This window comes from Myxine glutinosa, chromosome 2 (genome assembly GCF_964187855.1).
Source record: "Myxine glutinosa chromosome 2, kmMyxGlut1.1, whole genome shotgun sequence".
Lineage (NCBI taxonomy): Eukaryota > Metazoa > Chordata > Myxini > Myxiniformes > Myxinidae > Myxine > Myxine glutinosa.
Window position 1 is genome coordinate 246,945,540 of NC_136262.1, and position 16,313 is coordinate 246,961,852.

The window sequence follows — 16,313 nt, forward strand, 5'->3', positions numbered from 1 at the left end:
CACCCAACCTTGATCAAGATCACACAATGCCTATCATTAAGGCACCAGCTCATGAGTGGACAACACTGGTGACAGTTCTTGAGAAGCTTTCATACCTCAATAGTGTTGTGTGTCCAGAAAACACTGGAACGATCTTAGTTACATTTGACATGGATCTTTACAAGAGGGCCCTAAAGTTAGAATATCTTCATGACCAATATGCTGGGAAATGGATGGTATGCCCTGGTGGTTTCCACACTGTCTTGTGTGCACTAAGGTGCCTTGGGAGGACTGTTGAGCACAGCGGGCTTGATGAAGCTTGGAGCAAGGATCTGTACAGCACTGTGACAGTAAATCAGATACTCAATGGGAATCACCACAATCGTGCTGTTCAAGCTCATGAGCTCACATTAGAGGTATTCTTTGAGCTCTGGCTTGCAGAATTTCTGAAAGAGAAGCCTGCAGTTGTAGAAGCTCTATCTGCCTGTATGGATAACTTGATAGAAGCAAACAAGAAAGAGGTAGGCATTCAGGAAGCCCATCACCAACTTCTAATGGAGATTGAACATCTAAACTTGGAAAAGCAGCTGAGTGATTTTGACAGGAGCCACAGTAAATTCCCAATGTATCAATGGGCACGAATGTACATGAGGCAAGTGTTGGCGCTGATTAACTTCACACGTTCACTGAAGCACCCAGATTTCTTCCTGTACTTGGCGTCTCTAGAAAATTTGTGCATATACTTCTTCAGCTACAACCCACTAGATTATGCTCAAAACAAGTTGTTAGCCAAAGATATTTCTCAAAAAACGTCTGTTAACTGGATATAAGTGTTCTGGTGGATTTTCTGTACAAGGAATGACAAAAATGCCAGAAAAAATGGTTAATCAAAGTGTTTTATGTGAAAAGATACATACAAAATTGCAAAAAATGGCGGCCATTGTGAAAGTCAAAATGGCCGCCAAATAGGCCATTGAAAAAAATGGAACCAACTCAGGTCTTGTTGCCTAGGGTATAAGGATTCCAAAAAACATTGGTTCCACTAGTGTAGCAAATTTTGCACTACAATGACACAACACCATGTACTAAGAGATGGCACACACATTTATTTATTTCCTTGCAAGTTAAACACAAGGATGGCAGTATGTAGCTGGATCGAGGTTCAAACATGTTAGCTTAAAAGCGAGTGCACATCCCTCTCAGCTATTATGGTGCATTCCTGAATAATGTATTATGTATGTATGTATGTATGTGTGTATATTTCCCCTGTCTCCTCCCCCCCCCCCCCCCTCCCTTGGACTCTCACCTCACCCCTTCCCCTCACACCTGACACCTCCTCTCATCCCACACAACCTCAAGACTCCCACCCCACCCTCTCCCTCCAGACTACCACCTCCACCCTTACACTCCTTCCGGCAAGAGAATTTTAACAGGGTGTATATTTGGAGAAGTTAGCTAAGGTGGTATCCTTTTTATACATGCTCTTATTTCACCCTTGATAGTTATGTTGTTAGACGAGATGTAACATTGCCTTTAAATGATTGATGTACAGGTTGCGTTTGTAATGTTTTTTTCTTTTTGAGTAAGTGATTCACAGATTTGAGAGGTCACTTGACTCCTTCGCAGATCTTACCGATTGTTGTAATGTGTTAATTCACAGTTATTTTTCACATCCGATACCATACTTGACAATCGTGCCTCACCATTTCACCAATTATATAGGTATCCGGGTTGAAATCTGAAAAAAAAATGGGCTATTATAAAGCATTGTATATATGGATATACCCTCGGAGATGGTGGCAGGTGGGGGCTCGTGTGTTTATAAGATATGAATGGGGAGAAAATGACTTTAAAACCACATCGTTATTTAAAAAACATGATCCTATAAAGTTTCGTAACGATTAACCTTGGGAGCTCAGAGGAGTGGCGTCACAAAAAAAAAAAAAAAAAAAATCAAATAACGGTCTCATTCACTTTTTATATGGAATATATATATATATATATATATATATATATATATATATATATATATATATATATATATATATATATATATATATATATATTGTTACATTTGTGGGGAGTAAGCAATGAAATACCTTAGTCCAGATAGGATGGTATAGGGTAGTGTGCACCGACTGTCGCGAAGAAGAAGAAACCAAGAAACCGCGATGTAACTAAGTCAGGCCCGGATGGCACGTAAGTGTATAATTGTCTCCATGCGAGGGGTGGAGCTATGCTAATTCATTAGGGTATAAAGGTAACAAACCCTGTGTGTAGTTGCCTCTGTGGTTTTCCCTTTCTTCCTTATGATGCACACACCACAGCCATGCGATCAGCGCCTAAAATAAACCACATAATCGCCGACCGGATCCTCGATGGGCATCAAAAAAGGCCGTGAGACCACGCCCGAAGAATGATTAGTTGGAGCGATGCGATGGCGCTCGTTGATTGGAGCGCATCTGAGGTCATCATCGAACATTCTAGCACCAGGGACAAAAAGGCAGAGCATCCCAATTCTAGCTCTCTCGGTTCCTGGTGTTCATGGAAAGTGGAGGCATTTGCATTAGCTCTCTTGGTTCCGACATTCAATACAAACAGTACATTTCGCATTCCTTCTCTCTGATCCCAGGTTCGTGCCAGGCAGTCACAGCTTATTATTTTCTCTCTTGTCCTGGTCGCATTTTCGCTCTACCTGTTCCGGGCTATGGAAAAGGCAGACGCATCCTTGTCTTGTCTCTCCTTCGTGATGGCTGCGCTTGGTGCCATGTGCGCCTGAGAGGAATATCGGGGCTTGGTGCAGCTGAACAGGAAGGACGAGGGAGAGCCTGGCTTGTTCGCCTCATGTCGGTGCCTGGCAGTGATCCACTTTGCACCAACACGTGTGTTAACGCACAGGGATACCGTGTGTTAGCGCGGGACCTGTGACGACCCGAGACGGTCAAGGACGCTGGAGCTGAGTATCAGGCAAACGCACCACACTACATTTTGTTACTTTCGTTATTTTATCATCCCCTTGTATTGTATATGAGTCCGTGTGGGGGCGCCTCAATTTAGGAATTAGTTTTACCATACAGTTCTGTTATCCTGGCATTTATTTTTATTAAACCCATTATTTGTTGACTTTCAATTCGTTGTCTTGTCCGTTTATTTGTTTGTGGTTCGGAAAACCCTCGTCGCGTACGGCCGTACAGGTAAAGACCTCGCTGCCCTCCACTACGGTTTTACAATTTCTAGTGGTAAATCGTTCATTAAGAATTCTGCTGTAAAGCTAATTTTGCTGACTCGGAAGCATTTACCCTGGGATAAAGTTAGTGGTGTCAAAATGCGAGCATCGCAAATTTTCAACTGTGCCATAAATGTCGATGCAGATTTGGGTCTTTTCTTCGCAGCTTCTTGGGGATCCTCTTGCAATGAGTTGATGCACATTGACGCACCTTCTCCAGCATTGTGCAGACCATGTGCCTTCAAGTCACCGATGGCAAGATACTACGCCACTGGTAAGTCGACAAGGATAACTTGACAATCATACTTGGGCACAGGGAATCATATATTTGAGCAATAATTGTATCATTGGTACTCCGTCAAAACGATTATGAATGATTACTTCTTCAGTGGGGCATTCAACCTCTGGTGAATAGATACAAGTTAGTCTGCAGTTGGAAATCACAGAACATCATCCCTCATGTCTTGATAGAAGAGAAACAATGACGACCAGCAATGAGCAAATACCCTAGGAGTCGAAGAATTTGAAATGACATTGATAACTGTCACATAATGCCCATCCTTTTTCAAAACGTACACAAAATCATTGATGTTCACAAACTATTCATGGCAGACAGACGTTACCCTCTGAAAGAACAGTGAATAAGGGTCATTTTAAATGTTTTGTGTGTGACTTTATGGAAAGTTATGCATACAATCTCTAAAAATATGAACCCCGAGTGGGCTGACAGTCATCTCTTGAGGTTGGAGTTCAGACCTTCAGATGGAGTTCAGACGTCCCTCTCATCTGAAACCAAAAAATCTAAAGACCAAGCGATCTTGTGGACCATCGAGTAGAAGGGCTGAATCGGGTTTCAGAGCAATCGGTTTGTAAATAAGGGATGAGTATGGATCCAAAGTTTGGAGATTAAGCTTCTCCTTGCTTCCCGCGGTGGTTGGCATACCTCAATCAACCTCCTGTTTATTTCAACCATTGTTATACTTGTCCCCAAGACTGGTGTTGGCTCAACGGATAAGGTGGCTGGCGTAAGATCTTAGGGTCTTGAGTTTGAACCCCTGTCGTGTCTTCAAATAACACCAGGTGGGTTGAATCAGCCTGTCATCCTTTCGAGGTTGGTTTATTGAGTAACAGCTTCCTTGTAACAGGAGGGGCACTGCATCAGCAGCACAGCCATGCTCCCAGCAATGATGCAACCAGCAGCTACAGGCTGCATAGGAGTGCTGCAATACCTGTCCCCCAATCCAGAGCAACATTAATCTTCACCAGCAAGACTAGTTCGTCATTCTGCATGGTTAACACTGCAGTTGATTTTTGCACATCAACATGCGTTTGACATGTTAAGTCAGCATTCAGTTCATGGTGGAGCCTCTTTGTGCAGATCCTCCTCTTTCCCAGTTTTTCAGTATGTGGAACACATTTGGAGGGGAAAATCCCCCTCCCTATGTATTTTCAGTACAGGTTGTGCTCTGGTGACAACCTTTCAATCGTGTTTCTCATCACTCGCAATGGATGGTCAACCTTCAGGTGTGGCATCTTGAACTTTCTCACAGCCAGCCTGGATGAAGTTATACATTAAGTTATACAATTGCACGTATGTCTGCACAAAAATAAAACTCGCTTGCGATGCACTTCGGTCCATTTCTCGGCTGTAATTGGGGAAAAGCACCCGTTACTACTGTCACCGCCACCTAACGAGGTTCTTGTATTGCTACTCAGCACAATGACACTTGGAAAGCTGCGGGTGGTTTGGCATCGCAAGGTCATCCACAAAACCTTTGAAATGGCCATTGCACTCGATAACGCAGCACCTGTGAAGTCCTCGGACGTCCAACGACCTGTCATGAGAATCTTTTCTGGCATGAGACATCTCAGAGGTGATTATAATGAGTTAAGGACCATCGCAGAGCATCACGGCACAGTTAACACAGCAATTGAATACCAAAGTACCAAAAGACCGAGCATATGGATGAACATCAAACAAATCAGGCAGCAGCTGTCCGATTGAGCATTTTGATCAGACAAACTTCTGCACTGGTGCAGAGCCCTTCTTCCCCCATTGTTGCAAAGTAAATCCGCCATTTATGATTCCACCAGGCGGGTGACCTTGCGGGTTGGTTGGCCTTGGAGAGCTTCGAAATGGGTTCTTTCTAAATGTTTCTTCAAATGTTTCCAGCTTAAATGTATGTATATATCATTTGGTGCATTAAAGAGCAAATTGGAAAAGTCAAAAACGAGCAGACAATACAGATTTTGCTTTGAAGAAATGTAAAGTGGAGTATATCATCTTTTTATTTTATTCTTCATCCCACAGCCTTTGCAGAAATGGAAATGAAAACCTGTATAAAAATTGATAGAAAAATCTATAAAATTGGAATGAAATGTGTGCTTCCTGTTTTGATTAATTATATCTGTGTGTGTGTGCATGGTTGGACAGTTAAGCTTTCTTCTGTTCCTTATTCCAACCTCTATTTCCTTATAAATTATAAGGAATTATAATATGAGTATCTACCACATATATATATATATATATATATATATATATATATATATATATATATATATATATATATATATATATATATATATAACATAAGTTCAAAACACACCTGGTCACAAGTGTGCCGCACTGACCGGGTCCTCAGTCGAGGTCCTCAGCATCATCCTGTTTCGGCCCTTCAACCTCGATACGGTCAGCTAAGGTGGGCCAGCAGGGGCACGTACACATCCACATGCAGCAACTGCACCTGGATGCGTACATACCCCCACCCCCAGCCAGTGCGAACAACAACAACAACAACAACAACACCTCCACATCCAGAATCCACAGCACCAAACAAACATGGTGGAACACGCAAACACCCACCTTTATACCCTTCACCACTCACCAACAAAACACTCCAGATCATTCATACACACACATACACACCCATACACACACATACACACAGAACACCAACCAAACAACCACCTACACTTACATCATACACCACTCAACACACAAAAACACACACTCATGCAAAAATTAATTCATGCAAAAACACACACCCTCACCCACTCACTCATATACACAAAATAAGAAATAATAATGATAACAAAAAAAAAGAAAAAAAAAAACACACACAACCAACCTACACCGTTCGACGTGCCTCCATAAACTTCCTCCTTATCCAAAATGAGCCTTTCAAGGCAACCTGGGCCACCTTGTCACACATCCTCCTTCTTTCTGTCCCACACACTCCCAGCCTAGCAAGAAATGCAGAAAAGGAATTGCCAATATACCCTCGACACCCCACCTCAAATGGCTGACACGAAACACGCCAACCCTTCTCCCGGCACTCTGCCTCCTGCTCACTGTACTTTCCTCTCTTCCTCTCGTGCACCTCCTCCATGTTCTCTTCCCAAGGTACCGACAACTCCCCTAAGATGACCTGTCTTGTTGCACTTGACCAAATGACAATGTCAGGCCGCAACCTTGTCACACAGATCTCCTCTGGGAATACCAATTGTGGCTTTATGTCCGCCACCACCTGCCAATCACAAGCATCTGACAGCCCTCTTGCTTTCCACCTCCTCCTCCTCTTTCCACCTCTTTCCACTTGGCCCTCTTTGACAAACCACACCTCTCCCCCATCAGTCTCCTTCTCCACTCTTCTCTCTCTCGATCTCAGCACCTCTTGTTGCACCATCTGCACCACCACCGCCAGCACCTGATCATGTCGCCACCTGTATCTTCCTGCTGCCAATGCTACTGAGCATGCACTCAGTGCATGCTGCACCGTTCCCACACCTCCACACAAATAACATCTCTCCTCCTGCAACAACCCCCACAATCTCAAGTTTACTGGTGACGGAAGCACATCATACATTGCCCGCAACAGGAAATTCAACAATATTGGCTCCATCCTCCAAATCTCTTGCCACTTCAATATCCTCACCCGCACACCTTCCCACTTAGTCCAAGCACCTTGCTGTGCCTGACCGACTGCTTTCACATATCTCCCCTCCTCTTCCTTTCTTCTCAACTCCCTCTCAACCATCTTCCTCCTCTCTTTCACACATGCCTTTCCCCATCGCTCATGCTCCATCCACCCCAAGCCATGCTTCCCATGCTGTACCATCCCCATGACCTCCTCCTGTTGCAACCGCTCCTCCATCTCGTCCACCTCTGCTCTTGCATTCCACTTCCGACTTCCCTTCTTCTCTGGGAGAGCATTCTTTACCACTGAATCACTCGAATCCCGCAACATCATGAACTCCCGCACCCTCACCACCTTAAACTCCTCGGTTAATGATGTCAAGGGAAACTGGAGTTTTCCACCCTGACCATAAAAGGCAATGTTCGTCAAACAGCGTGGCACTCCCAACCACCTCCTCACAAACCCACTCACCACAACCTCCATCCTCTCTACATGCCTAATTGCAATATCATACATCATCAATGGCCACAATACTCGTGGCATCAACCCAAACTTCAAACACCATACCTTCAACTTACCTGGCAAACCACATCCATCAATCCTCTTCAAACCTCTCAAAAGCTTGTTTCTGACCTCCTCCACTCTTCCCACATCATTCAACTCCACTGTATACCATCTTCCCAAACTCTTCACAGGGTCCTCTGTCAATGATGGAACCACCTCCCCTCCCAGCTCAAACCTGTGCATGTTATCCACCACTCCTCGTCTCACTATCACACTCCTCGACTTTCTTGCTTTAAATCCCATTCTTGCCCACCGTATCAACCTTTCCAGTGGGCCCAGTACCTCTACTGCTGCATCGGCGGACTGTTGGACAACTGTCAGGTCATCCATGAAAGCAAACATTGCTGGCAACCTCTGACCAGGGGCTAGCTCCACTTCTTTCCCATGTCCACTCACCGCACGTATCAACAACTCCATAACCAGCACAAAAAAAATCGGGGAGATGGTACATCCCATCGGGATCCCCACTTCCAACTTCTGCCACTCTGTTACATAGGACTGTGTCGCAAACCGCATCCAAAACTGATCATAATATGCCATCAAAAAATCCCTAAATCTCCATGGCACCCAAAAGAAATCCATGGCATACCTGATCAAGGCATGCGGCACTGACCCATATGCATTCTCCAAATCCAGCCATACCACCGCCACATCCTTCCTTTGCCTCTTTGCCTCCTGTAACACTTGCCAGACCATTGCCGAGTGTTCAATGCATCCTGGTGATCCTGGTATTCCTGCCTTCTGCACAGAACCATCCACAAAACCATTCCCTCTGATGAAGCCTGAGAGCCGTGCTGCAAAGACACTCATCAATATCTTCCCATCTACATCGAGCAATGATATTGGTCTAAACTGCTCCAGTGTCACAGCCTCCTCCTGCTTTGGAATATAAACTCCTTCCGCCCTAGTCCATTGACTGGGCACCACTCCTTGCCTCCATACCACCTTCAGAGCCTTCCACAGATACTGCCTGATGCCTTCACAACTCTTAAACACCTTGTATGGCACTCCACTTGGTCCTGGAGCTGATGCCGCCCGTGCCTTCCTCAAAACTGCCTCAATCTCAGACATCTTTGGCTCTGACAAATCAAATGGAACACCTGGCTCTGTCGGTCTCACCAATCCTTCGATGTCCTCCACCACTTCGTTCCTCTTTTTGTCTGCATACGTGACACGCAGGTGACCTTCCAACTCTTCCTTTGGTACCTTCAGTACACCAAATCGAGACGGCTCCAACAGATCCTTCATAAACTGAAAAGGCTTCTCAAAGAACCTCTTTCTCTTCCTCTGCCTCTCCTTTCTTCGCCTCCTCATCCTTTCCACTCTCTTCAACTTCACCAACCTCATCCTCACCTGCTTCGTCAACACCTCAAGCCCATTCCTCTCCCCTTCCACAGCCCTCTTCCATCTTCCATTCAAACTCCTCAACTCCATTCTCAACTCATGGATCTCCCTCTGCCTCCTGCTCAAACATGCCTCCTTCTCACCCTTCTCTACACACTCTTTCACTCCTATATATATATATATGTATACACACACACACACACACACACACACACACACACACACACACACACACACACGTGTATATATATATATATATATATATATATTGTTATGGTTTTGTGAATAAAGGATAACCCCTCTCGTAGGTAGACGCACCACAACATGTAGCCTCGCGGTAGTTCAGTTATTTCTTAGTAAATGTAAGGTAGTCTCCTTTCCTGTGTTAGTTTTGCGTTGAGCAGGCCAGTGAGTAGGCCTCAATTTGGGCTAGCCTGCCATATGCTCGGCCTGGAACAAGTCTGGCAAGGCCGAAGGGAGGAGCTGCAGGGGGAGTGGCCGGTAAGCAATGAGCCGCCAATCAGAGCTCGAGGGGAGTGGCTCACCACGGCGACGAGAGGTGGGGCTTGGAACATTCGAGTAAGACACTGGGGCGGGGCCATAAAACCCTGCTCCGAACCCCCCCGCCTCAGTCAGTCAGAGTCGGGGTATCAGAGAGATGGTGAGAGTCGAGTCGGAGCCCCTGTGAGAGAGAACGCATGAGGACAAGAGAGTCAGAGCCAGCGAGAGCCGGAGAACGAGTCGGAGTGTTTGACTTGAATTGTTTGAAATAGCCTCGTTGTACACGAACTTTCCCCGTGCCCTGTACCCTGCGCTCTGCGGCTGTATTGATCGCGCTTGTGGAGACGACCCGTTCCAGGCCACAGACGCGTGATCTCCTCATGCCTGCATTTCCCTGCATACGTGCCGTGACCGCCAGAGGGCCACGCCGGGCGAGCTGTCCCGGAGCGACCGACGACAAGGCGCGTTTGGCGCGCGAACTTCCTTTCTTCTTTTCCCAGCGTGAGTGAGTGGGCCCTTTGTCTGGGGATAAGTTAAGATTGCTTAAGTGCCTGCTCTGTGTCTCCTGATCCTGGTACATTGTAAATAAATCGTGTTCTTCCTCTTATTTGACCGTTCCCATCCTTTCCATCCATTGGCCTAGCATAGTACGAATAGAACCGCTCGAATCGGGTTCAATAAAAGTAACAGCACGAGTCACGTGATATGCACACCGCTCGGGCGTACTCGATTAGCGTGGCTTGTGCGAGGTCCGGTCCCTGTTTTCGCGGCAGCGTGCGTCAAAGGTACGTGCGGCGTCGACCCAATACCCTTTTCCACACTCGCTCCAGAAGTGGCGATTCGGCCTCGTGGACACGAAGACCCAAGGGGGAAAAAAGGGATTTAACCCCCCTTTTGTAACATGGACGGGCTTCGGGAGATCCGCAACAAATTGGTGTCTAGGAGTGGGATAATTGGACCTCGAGTGCGCTTCACGCACTCGAAATTACGAGCGCACGAAATTTAGTGTAAAACCAAATTATATTCGTACCATGGCTGGCCAAGGCGGTCAAATGCCGGTGGGGGTAGAAGAGGAAGAATTAATGACCCAGGACCAACAGGAGCAGTTGGTAGAGGAGGAAGTTGAAGTAGGGGCGGCAGCAGGTGAAGAAAATGGTGGCGCCTCGCACGTGGCGGCAGAAGCCGAGGCCGCGGTGCCAGCGGGCCGCGGTGCATGCCGCTACTTGTGGCGCAAATGATGGCGTACATGAAAGAAATGAGGGACGAAGCAAGGTGCAACATGGAAGGGTTGGAAAGCACAATGGGTGGCCAAATGAAAGAAATGAAGGAAGGGTTGGAAAACGAAAAATAAAGGAATCCAGGTGTGATATGGAAAAAATGAAAGCAGCATCAAAGAGGGAGATAAAAAAAATGGGGGAGGACATTGGGCGCAGGTTGAGCGGGAAGGTCGCGGTGGTACGCGACGAGGTGACACGGTGTGGAGGGTGCCTGGGGAGCGAGGTAGAGCAGAGGACAGCCAAGTTGACCGGGGCTATGGGAATCGCGACGCGGGGTGTAGAAGAGCCGACGATTGTCAAATTGGAAAATAGAATTTGGGGGGCGCCGGCGAAGGCTGAGTTGGAAAAAGAAATTTTATGGGCGCCGACGATCGTCGAGGTAGAAAAAGAAACAATTGGGGCTGAAGAGATGGGAGAAACAGAAAATAAATCACGGAGAGAGGTTATGGAACGCGAACAAAGTCTGTGTTTGCACTGTGATGCCGGGTTTGCTAACGAAATAAAAAGTTTGCAGGTGCTGGCGGAGAAGGAGGGCCCCGCGGTGAGTAATAATGGCGCGAATGTGTTTGGCGCGAACGGGTGTTCGGCGCGCTTGGGAGAGAAGCGAGACCCGGGCGTTCGCGGTGGGCCCATTGTGCGGTGTGAGAGGGAGTCCGTACCAGAGCGCATGGTGAGAGAGTGTGTTACGGAGTGTGTAACGGAAGAGTGTGCAACAGAGTGTGTGATGGCCGAGTGTGAAAAAGAGTGTGCACCAGAGTGTGCGATGGCCGAGTGTCACCGGAGTGTGCGGGGGCCGAGCGTGGAAGAAAGGTGTGCACCGGAGTGTGCGACACTGGAGTGTGTGGAAGGTGCGAGTGTGCCTGGGTGGTGTGCACCGGAGTGTGCAATACCGGAGTGCGAGAAAGAATGCACAACGAAGTGTGTGGGGGGCACGTGTGCGCCTGGTTGTGCGGTAAAGGAGTGTGTAGAGGAAAAGTGCACACCTGAGTGTGTAAAAAAGAGTGCATAACGGAGTGTGTGGGAGGCGTGTGTGTGCCTGGGTGTGCGAGTGCGGAGTAGGTCACGCGTGGTCAGGATGCGGCTCAAGCATTGACACCGACCGGGGTAGCGCCTAGTGGGACGGGTAGTGTACGCGAGCCCCCAGTGAGTCGTGTGCAGCAGGGACCGGAGGGAATCCGTGCTGCGTCGGTCTCACAAGGACCGGCGTGCACGATTCGTACCAGCCCCCGCACTGTATGGTTGGTGCCGTATGGCGGCAAGGCCGATCGGCCGGGTTCAAGGGGAGGTAGGAGTTTTCGGAGCCACGCACCTTGTCGGGTGCGGTGCTCCGACCGTGGCCGGTTGGGTCATCGTGCTTGGGACCGCGAGGCCCCGTGCAAGGATGGAGCCTGGCACCTGGGGCCATCAATTCCTCCCCCCTTGGATCATAAATGCCGGACAGACACCCAATACAGGCGACCAACCACCCGCATGGATCGCTCGGCCCTTCGAGGCCGAGCTGTGACAATGATCCTCCACATGGAGGGGCTCGTAGTTTAGCGGACTGTGAAGAGTAGTGGGGAAATGGTAGTGTAACCATTCCTCACACGGGGGAGGGGGGGGGGCATGAGCATTAGTTTAGGGGGATGGCAGTGTTAGGCCCATGGAGGGGCCAGCAATGGTTGCCTCCATGGGGCACCGAAGCTAGCCGAGGGAGGGCTAGGATAATGTTAGGGATCTAGAAGACAGTAGAGACTGAGAATTAAGTAGGACACCTGGACTGGAGAGGGGACGTAGACAGTTTAGGTGGTTGTTATAGAACAAGGGAGTGCATAGTGTAAAGGGACGATGGGGAAGCACGAGTTGTCGGGGAAGTAGTTAGATAGATGATGGTGTGTGTTTGAGGAATTGTGAGTGAGACAAGTGGAATTGTGTTTGAGGAGTAAGAACAAAAGGAGTGTGCAAGATATTTGGTGTGTGGAAGTAGTTGGTGTGGAATGAGTGGTGTGGAGTGCATGGTGCGAAGGATTGAATGGGGAAGAGTGGAACCCATTCACGAAAGCCCGGGGGGGGGGGGGGGGGTCGTGTAAAGCCAGGTAGAGGGTGTAGTGAAATTATACCAAAGGTGAACCCAGGGTGTGCTCGCTTCAAAAGGGGCGTCTATAAGACCCGGGACAACCGGGGCGCACGAACACTCCAGCGGCACTCACTGTGACATAGTCCTGTAGTTTGAATGGTATGTACGCCCCTATATGCTGCGCTGATTGTTCTCTCTATTGGTATCGGCCATTGCCCATGAAATACTCTGATTCTAATGCCTGTTGCATGAATGTATTTTTACAGGATGTTACTTCAGATCTAAATGATATTAAACCTACCCAAGGGTCAAGTCGTGTCTGAGCTTGATTTTCATGACATTTAATATCATTTAGATCGCCGGAATGGCTGACCACAAGATGATCGTGGTACCGATTCTCGGAGCCGACTCTCAAGCTGAGGGATCGGGATCGGAGTTCACCCACTGGCTCAAACGCTGGAGAATTACTTTGCCGCTCACGAAACAGAGCCCACCGCTGCGGTGAAGCTGTACGTGTTACAGTCGAAAGTCCATCACACCGTTTTCCGGAGCATTGCTCGATTTGTGACGTACGCTACGGCTCTGGCCGAGCTGAAGCGACTATACGTAAAAACACGGAGCGCTGTGCACGGCCGGCATCAACTCTCCCTGTGGCGACAACAACCATCTGAATCGATCGATCGCTACGCGCAGGAGTTGCGTTACCTGTTGGCGGACTGCGTGCAGGAAGTACGGACCCACGAGCAAGTGCAAGACGACTTGCTCCGAGATTCATTCGTCTCCGGAATTAATTCTGGAGTCTTGAGGCTCCGACTTTTGGAGACCCCGGATCTGACATTTACGGAGGCACTACGGCTGGCACGCATCTATACAGATGCCCGAGAACAATCCACCGCTTATGATCACCCACGAGTCGTGGCAGGGACCTCTCAACTCGCGCGACTGGAGAGGGGTACCGCCGAGGATATGGAGGAGGACCCGACCACCACGGCCGAGTCTCTGGGTGCTCCTGAAGCTGACTCCGCTTCCGGCCTAACTGCTGCCGCCGCTGCCCGGCCATGGCCTGACCGGTATGCAAAATGTTATTTCTGTGGGAATCGGCAGCACCCTCGATCTGACTGCCCGGCTCGGGAAGCCATATGCCACCTGTGCTCCACCAAGGGCCATTTTGCAAATGTCTGCAGGAAGGCCGCTCGGGGCATGCGTCCCCGCGCGACCTTGAATGGGCTCATCGCTGAGCCAACGGATCGAGCGCCTGACGGGGCGCCTCACTCGGCTTTGATGAGCCGACCTCCTTCTCGCGGGCCTCTGGCTGCACGCCCGACCTTGGTGAGATACACCGGGCCCCCGAAACAAATGGCGCGAACGCGACCGGCCGCAGCGCGACCGACCTTGACTGGCGTTCGAACGCCTACTTCAAACAAGCGACATGCTCCTGCTTTGGAAACTCCTCTCGATGTGCGGCAAACGCAGCACGTGACTCGAGCCCCATCTGACGGCGGCTCTTACGAATTACATGCACCCACTTTGGCATATGAATCTGCAGACAGCAGTGAGCCTTCTCACGTGACTCGAGCGCCATCTGGCGGCGGCTCTTACGACCTACACACACTCACTCTGGCAAATGAAACTGCTGATGAGCCAACTATGCGCTTGTCACGGGGTTTCTCCCCGGGCTGCCCGAATGACCGGCAAACTGCAGCCGGCGTGGGAACGTCCTCTGACAGTGGGTATTACGATTTCTATGCTCCTGCTGAGGCCCAACCTGCCGACGCTGCCCGGAGGATTGCAGCCGGAGTGGGATCCACCCGCGAGGCGCGATCTTCTCGCCCGGCCGGTACAATACCTGCCGGGTCTGCCGGCCTTGCGCAGGCCATCATTCCGCTCAAGGTCGTGGGCGTTTTTGCGCAAGCTTTGATTGACACGGGGTCTACGGATAGTTTTATCGATCAGCGACTAGTGCATCAACATGGGTGGCCGGTTCTCGGGACAACCCGCCGGATCTTCATGGCCTCTCAGGGACTTCGGTTGAGCACAAAAGGGGTGTGTCGATTGAAACTTGTGATAAAGGGACGCACGTTCCCGGACGTGTATCTCATGGTATTACCTGCTTTATGTGCCGACGTTCTGTTAGGACTTGATTTCCTTAAGCGGCATGGACGTTTGGAAATAGACTTCGGTGGGCCGGACACGCTTGCTGTGTGCGCCCTCGCTCAAATGGACGTGGAGCCTCTCTCGCTGTTCCCCAACCTGACCACTGATTGTACCCCTGTAGCCGTCAAATCGCGGCGCTACTCTCGCGCAGACGCGCAATTCATTGCGGAAGAAACGGCCCAGCTCTTAAAGGACGGTATTGTAGAACCCAGTCGGTCACCGTGGCGGGCCCAAGTCTTAGTGGTGCGAAGTGAGGCCCACCGCCGGCGCATGGTAATCGACTATTCACAGACGATTAATCGTTTTACACAGCTGGATGCCTACCCCTTACCGGGGATGGACGCCCTGGTACGCCAGGTGGCCCTGCATTCCGTTTATAGCACTCTTGATCTGCGTAGTGCGTATCATCAGGTCCCCATCTCTAGGGCTGATCGCGTCTTTACAGCCTTTGAATCGGGTCAGCGGTTGTACCAGTTCACTCGACTCCCCTTTGGGGTAACTAACGGAGTCACTTGCTTTCAGAGGGCTATGGATGACCTCGTTGCGAAGGAGAACTTGACCGATGTCTTTGTCTATCTGGACAATCTTACGGTTTGTGGGTATGACCAGGAGCATCACGACACTAATCTGAAGCGCTTCCTCGAGGTCGCGCGGAAATATCGCCTAACCATGAATGCGGCTAAGTGTCGTTACTCTCTACGCACGGTAGATCTTTTGGGGTACACCGTGACCCATGGCTCTGTCTCTCCGGATAAGGAGCGTCTGCGCCCTTTGCTCGATATGGCTCCGCCTAGCGATCGGGCTTCGCTGAAACGCGCTCTTGGGCTGTTCGCCCACTATTCAAAGTGGGTGCAAAATTTCTCCGCGAAGCTCCGCCCCCTCGTGACCTACGACACGTTCCCCATGGGCCCGGCCGCCATGGCGGCCTTTGAGGGCCTTAAAGCCGACATCGCTGGCGCCACTGTCGCGACGATTGACGAGAGTGCCTCTTTCGTTTTGGAGAGTGATGCCTCAGATAGTGCGATAGCGGCGACTCTCTCCCAAGGGGACGCCCTGTGGCCTTCTTCTCGCGGACTCTCACCTCCGCCGAGCGGAGGCATTCGTCTGTCGAAAAGGAAGCGTACGCGATCGTCGAATCAATTCGGCGATGGCGGCCGTACCTGCTTGGGCGGTGTTTCCAAATCGTCACGGACCAACAAAGCGTTGCATTTATGTACGACACCTTACATGCTCAGCGCATTAAGAATGAGAAAATCACCTGTTGGCGTATCGAACTCGCCGACTTCTGCTACACC

At 49.5% G+C, this 16,313-nt stretch overlaps 1 protein-coding gene across 1 annotated transcript in view; it reads left to right on the forward strand.

Annotated features, from left to right (window-relative positions):
- The window catches only part of LOC137420686 (rhotekin), a 274,341-nt gene that overhangs the window by 233,208 nt on the left and 24,820 nt on the right, over positions 1-16,313 (forward strand). Inside the window, exon 13 of the mRNA XM_078772886.1 lies at positions 3,372-3,479. Coding sequence (XP_078629012.1) covers positions 3,372-3,479 — 108 coding nt within the window. The remainder of the gene's footprint in view (positions 1-3,371; positions 3,480-16,313) is intronic.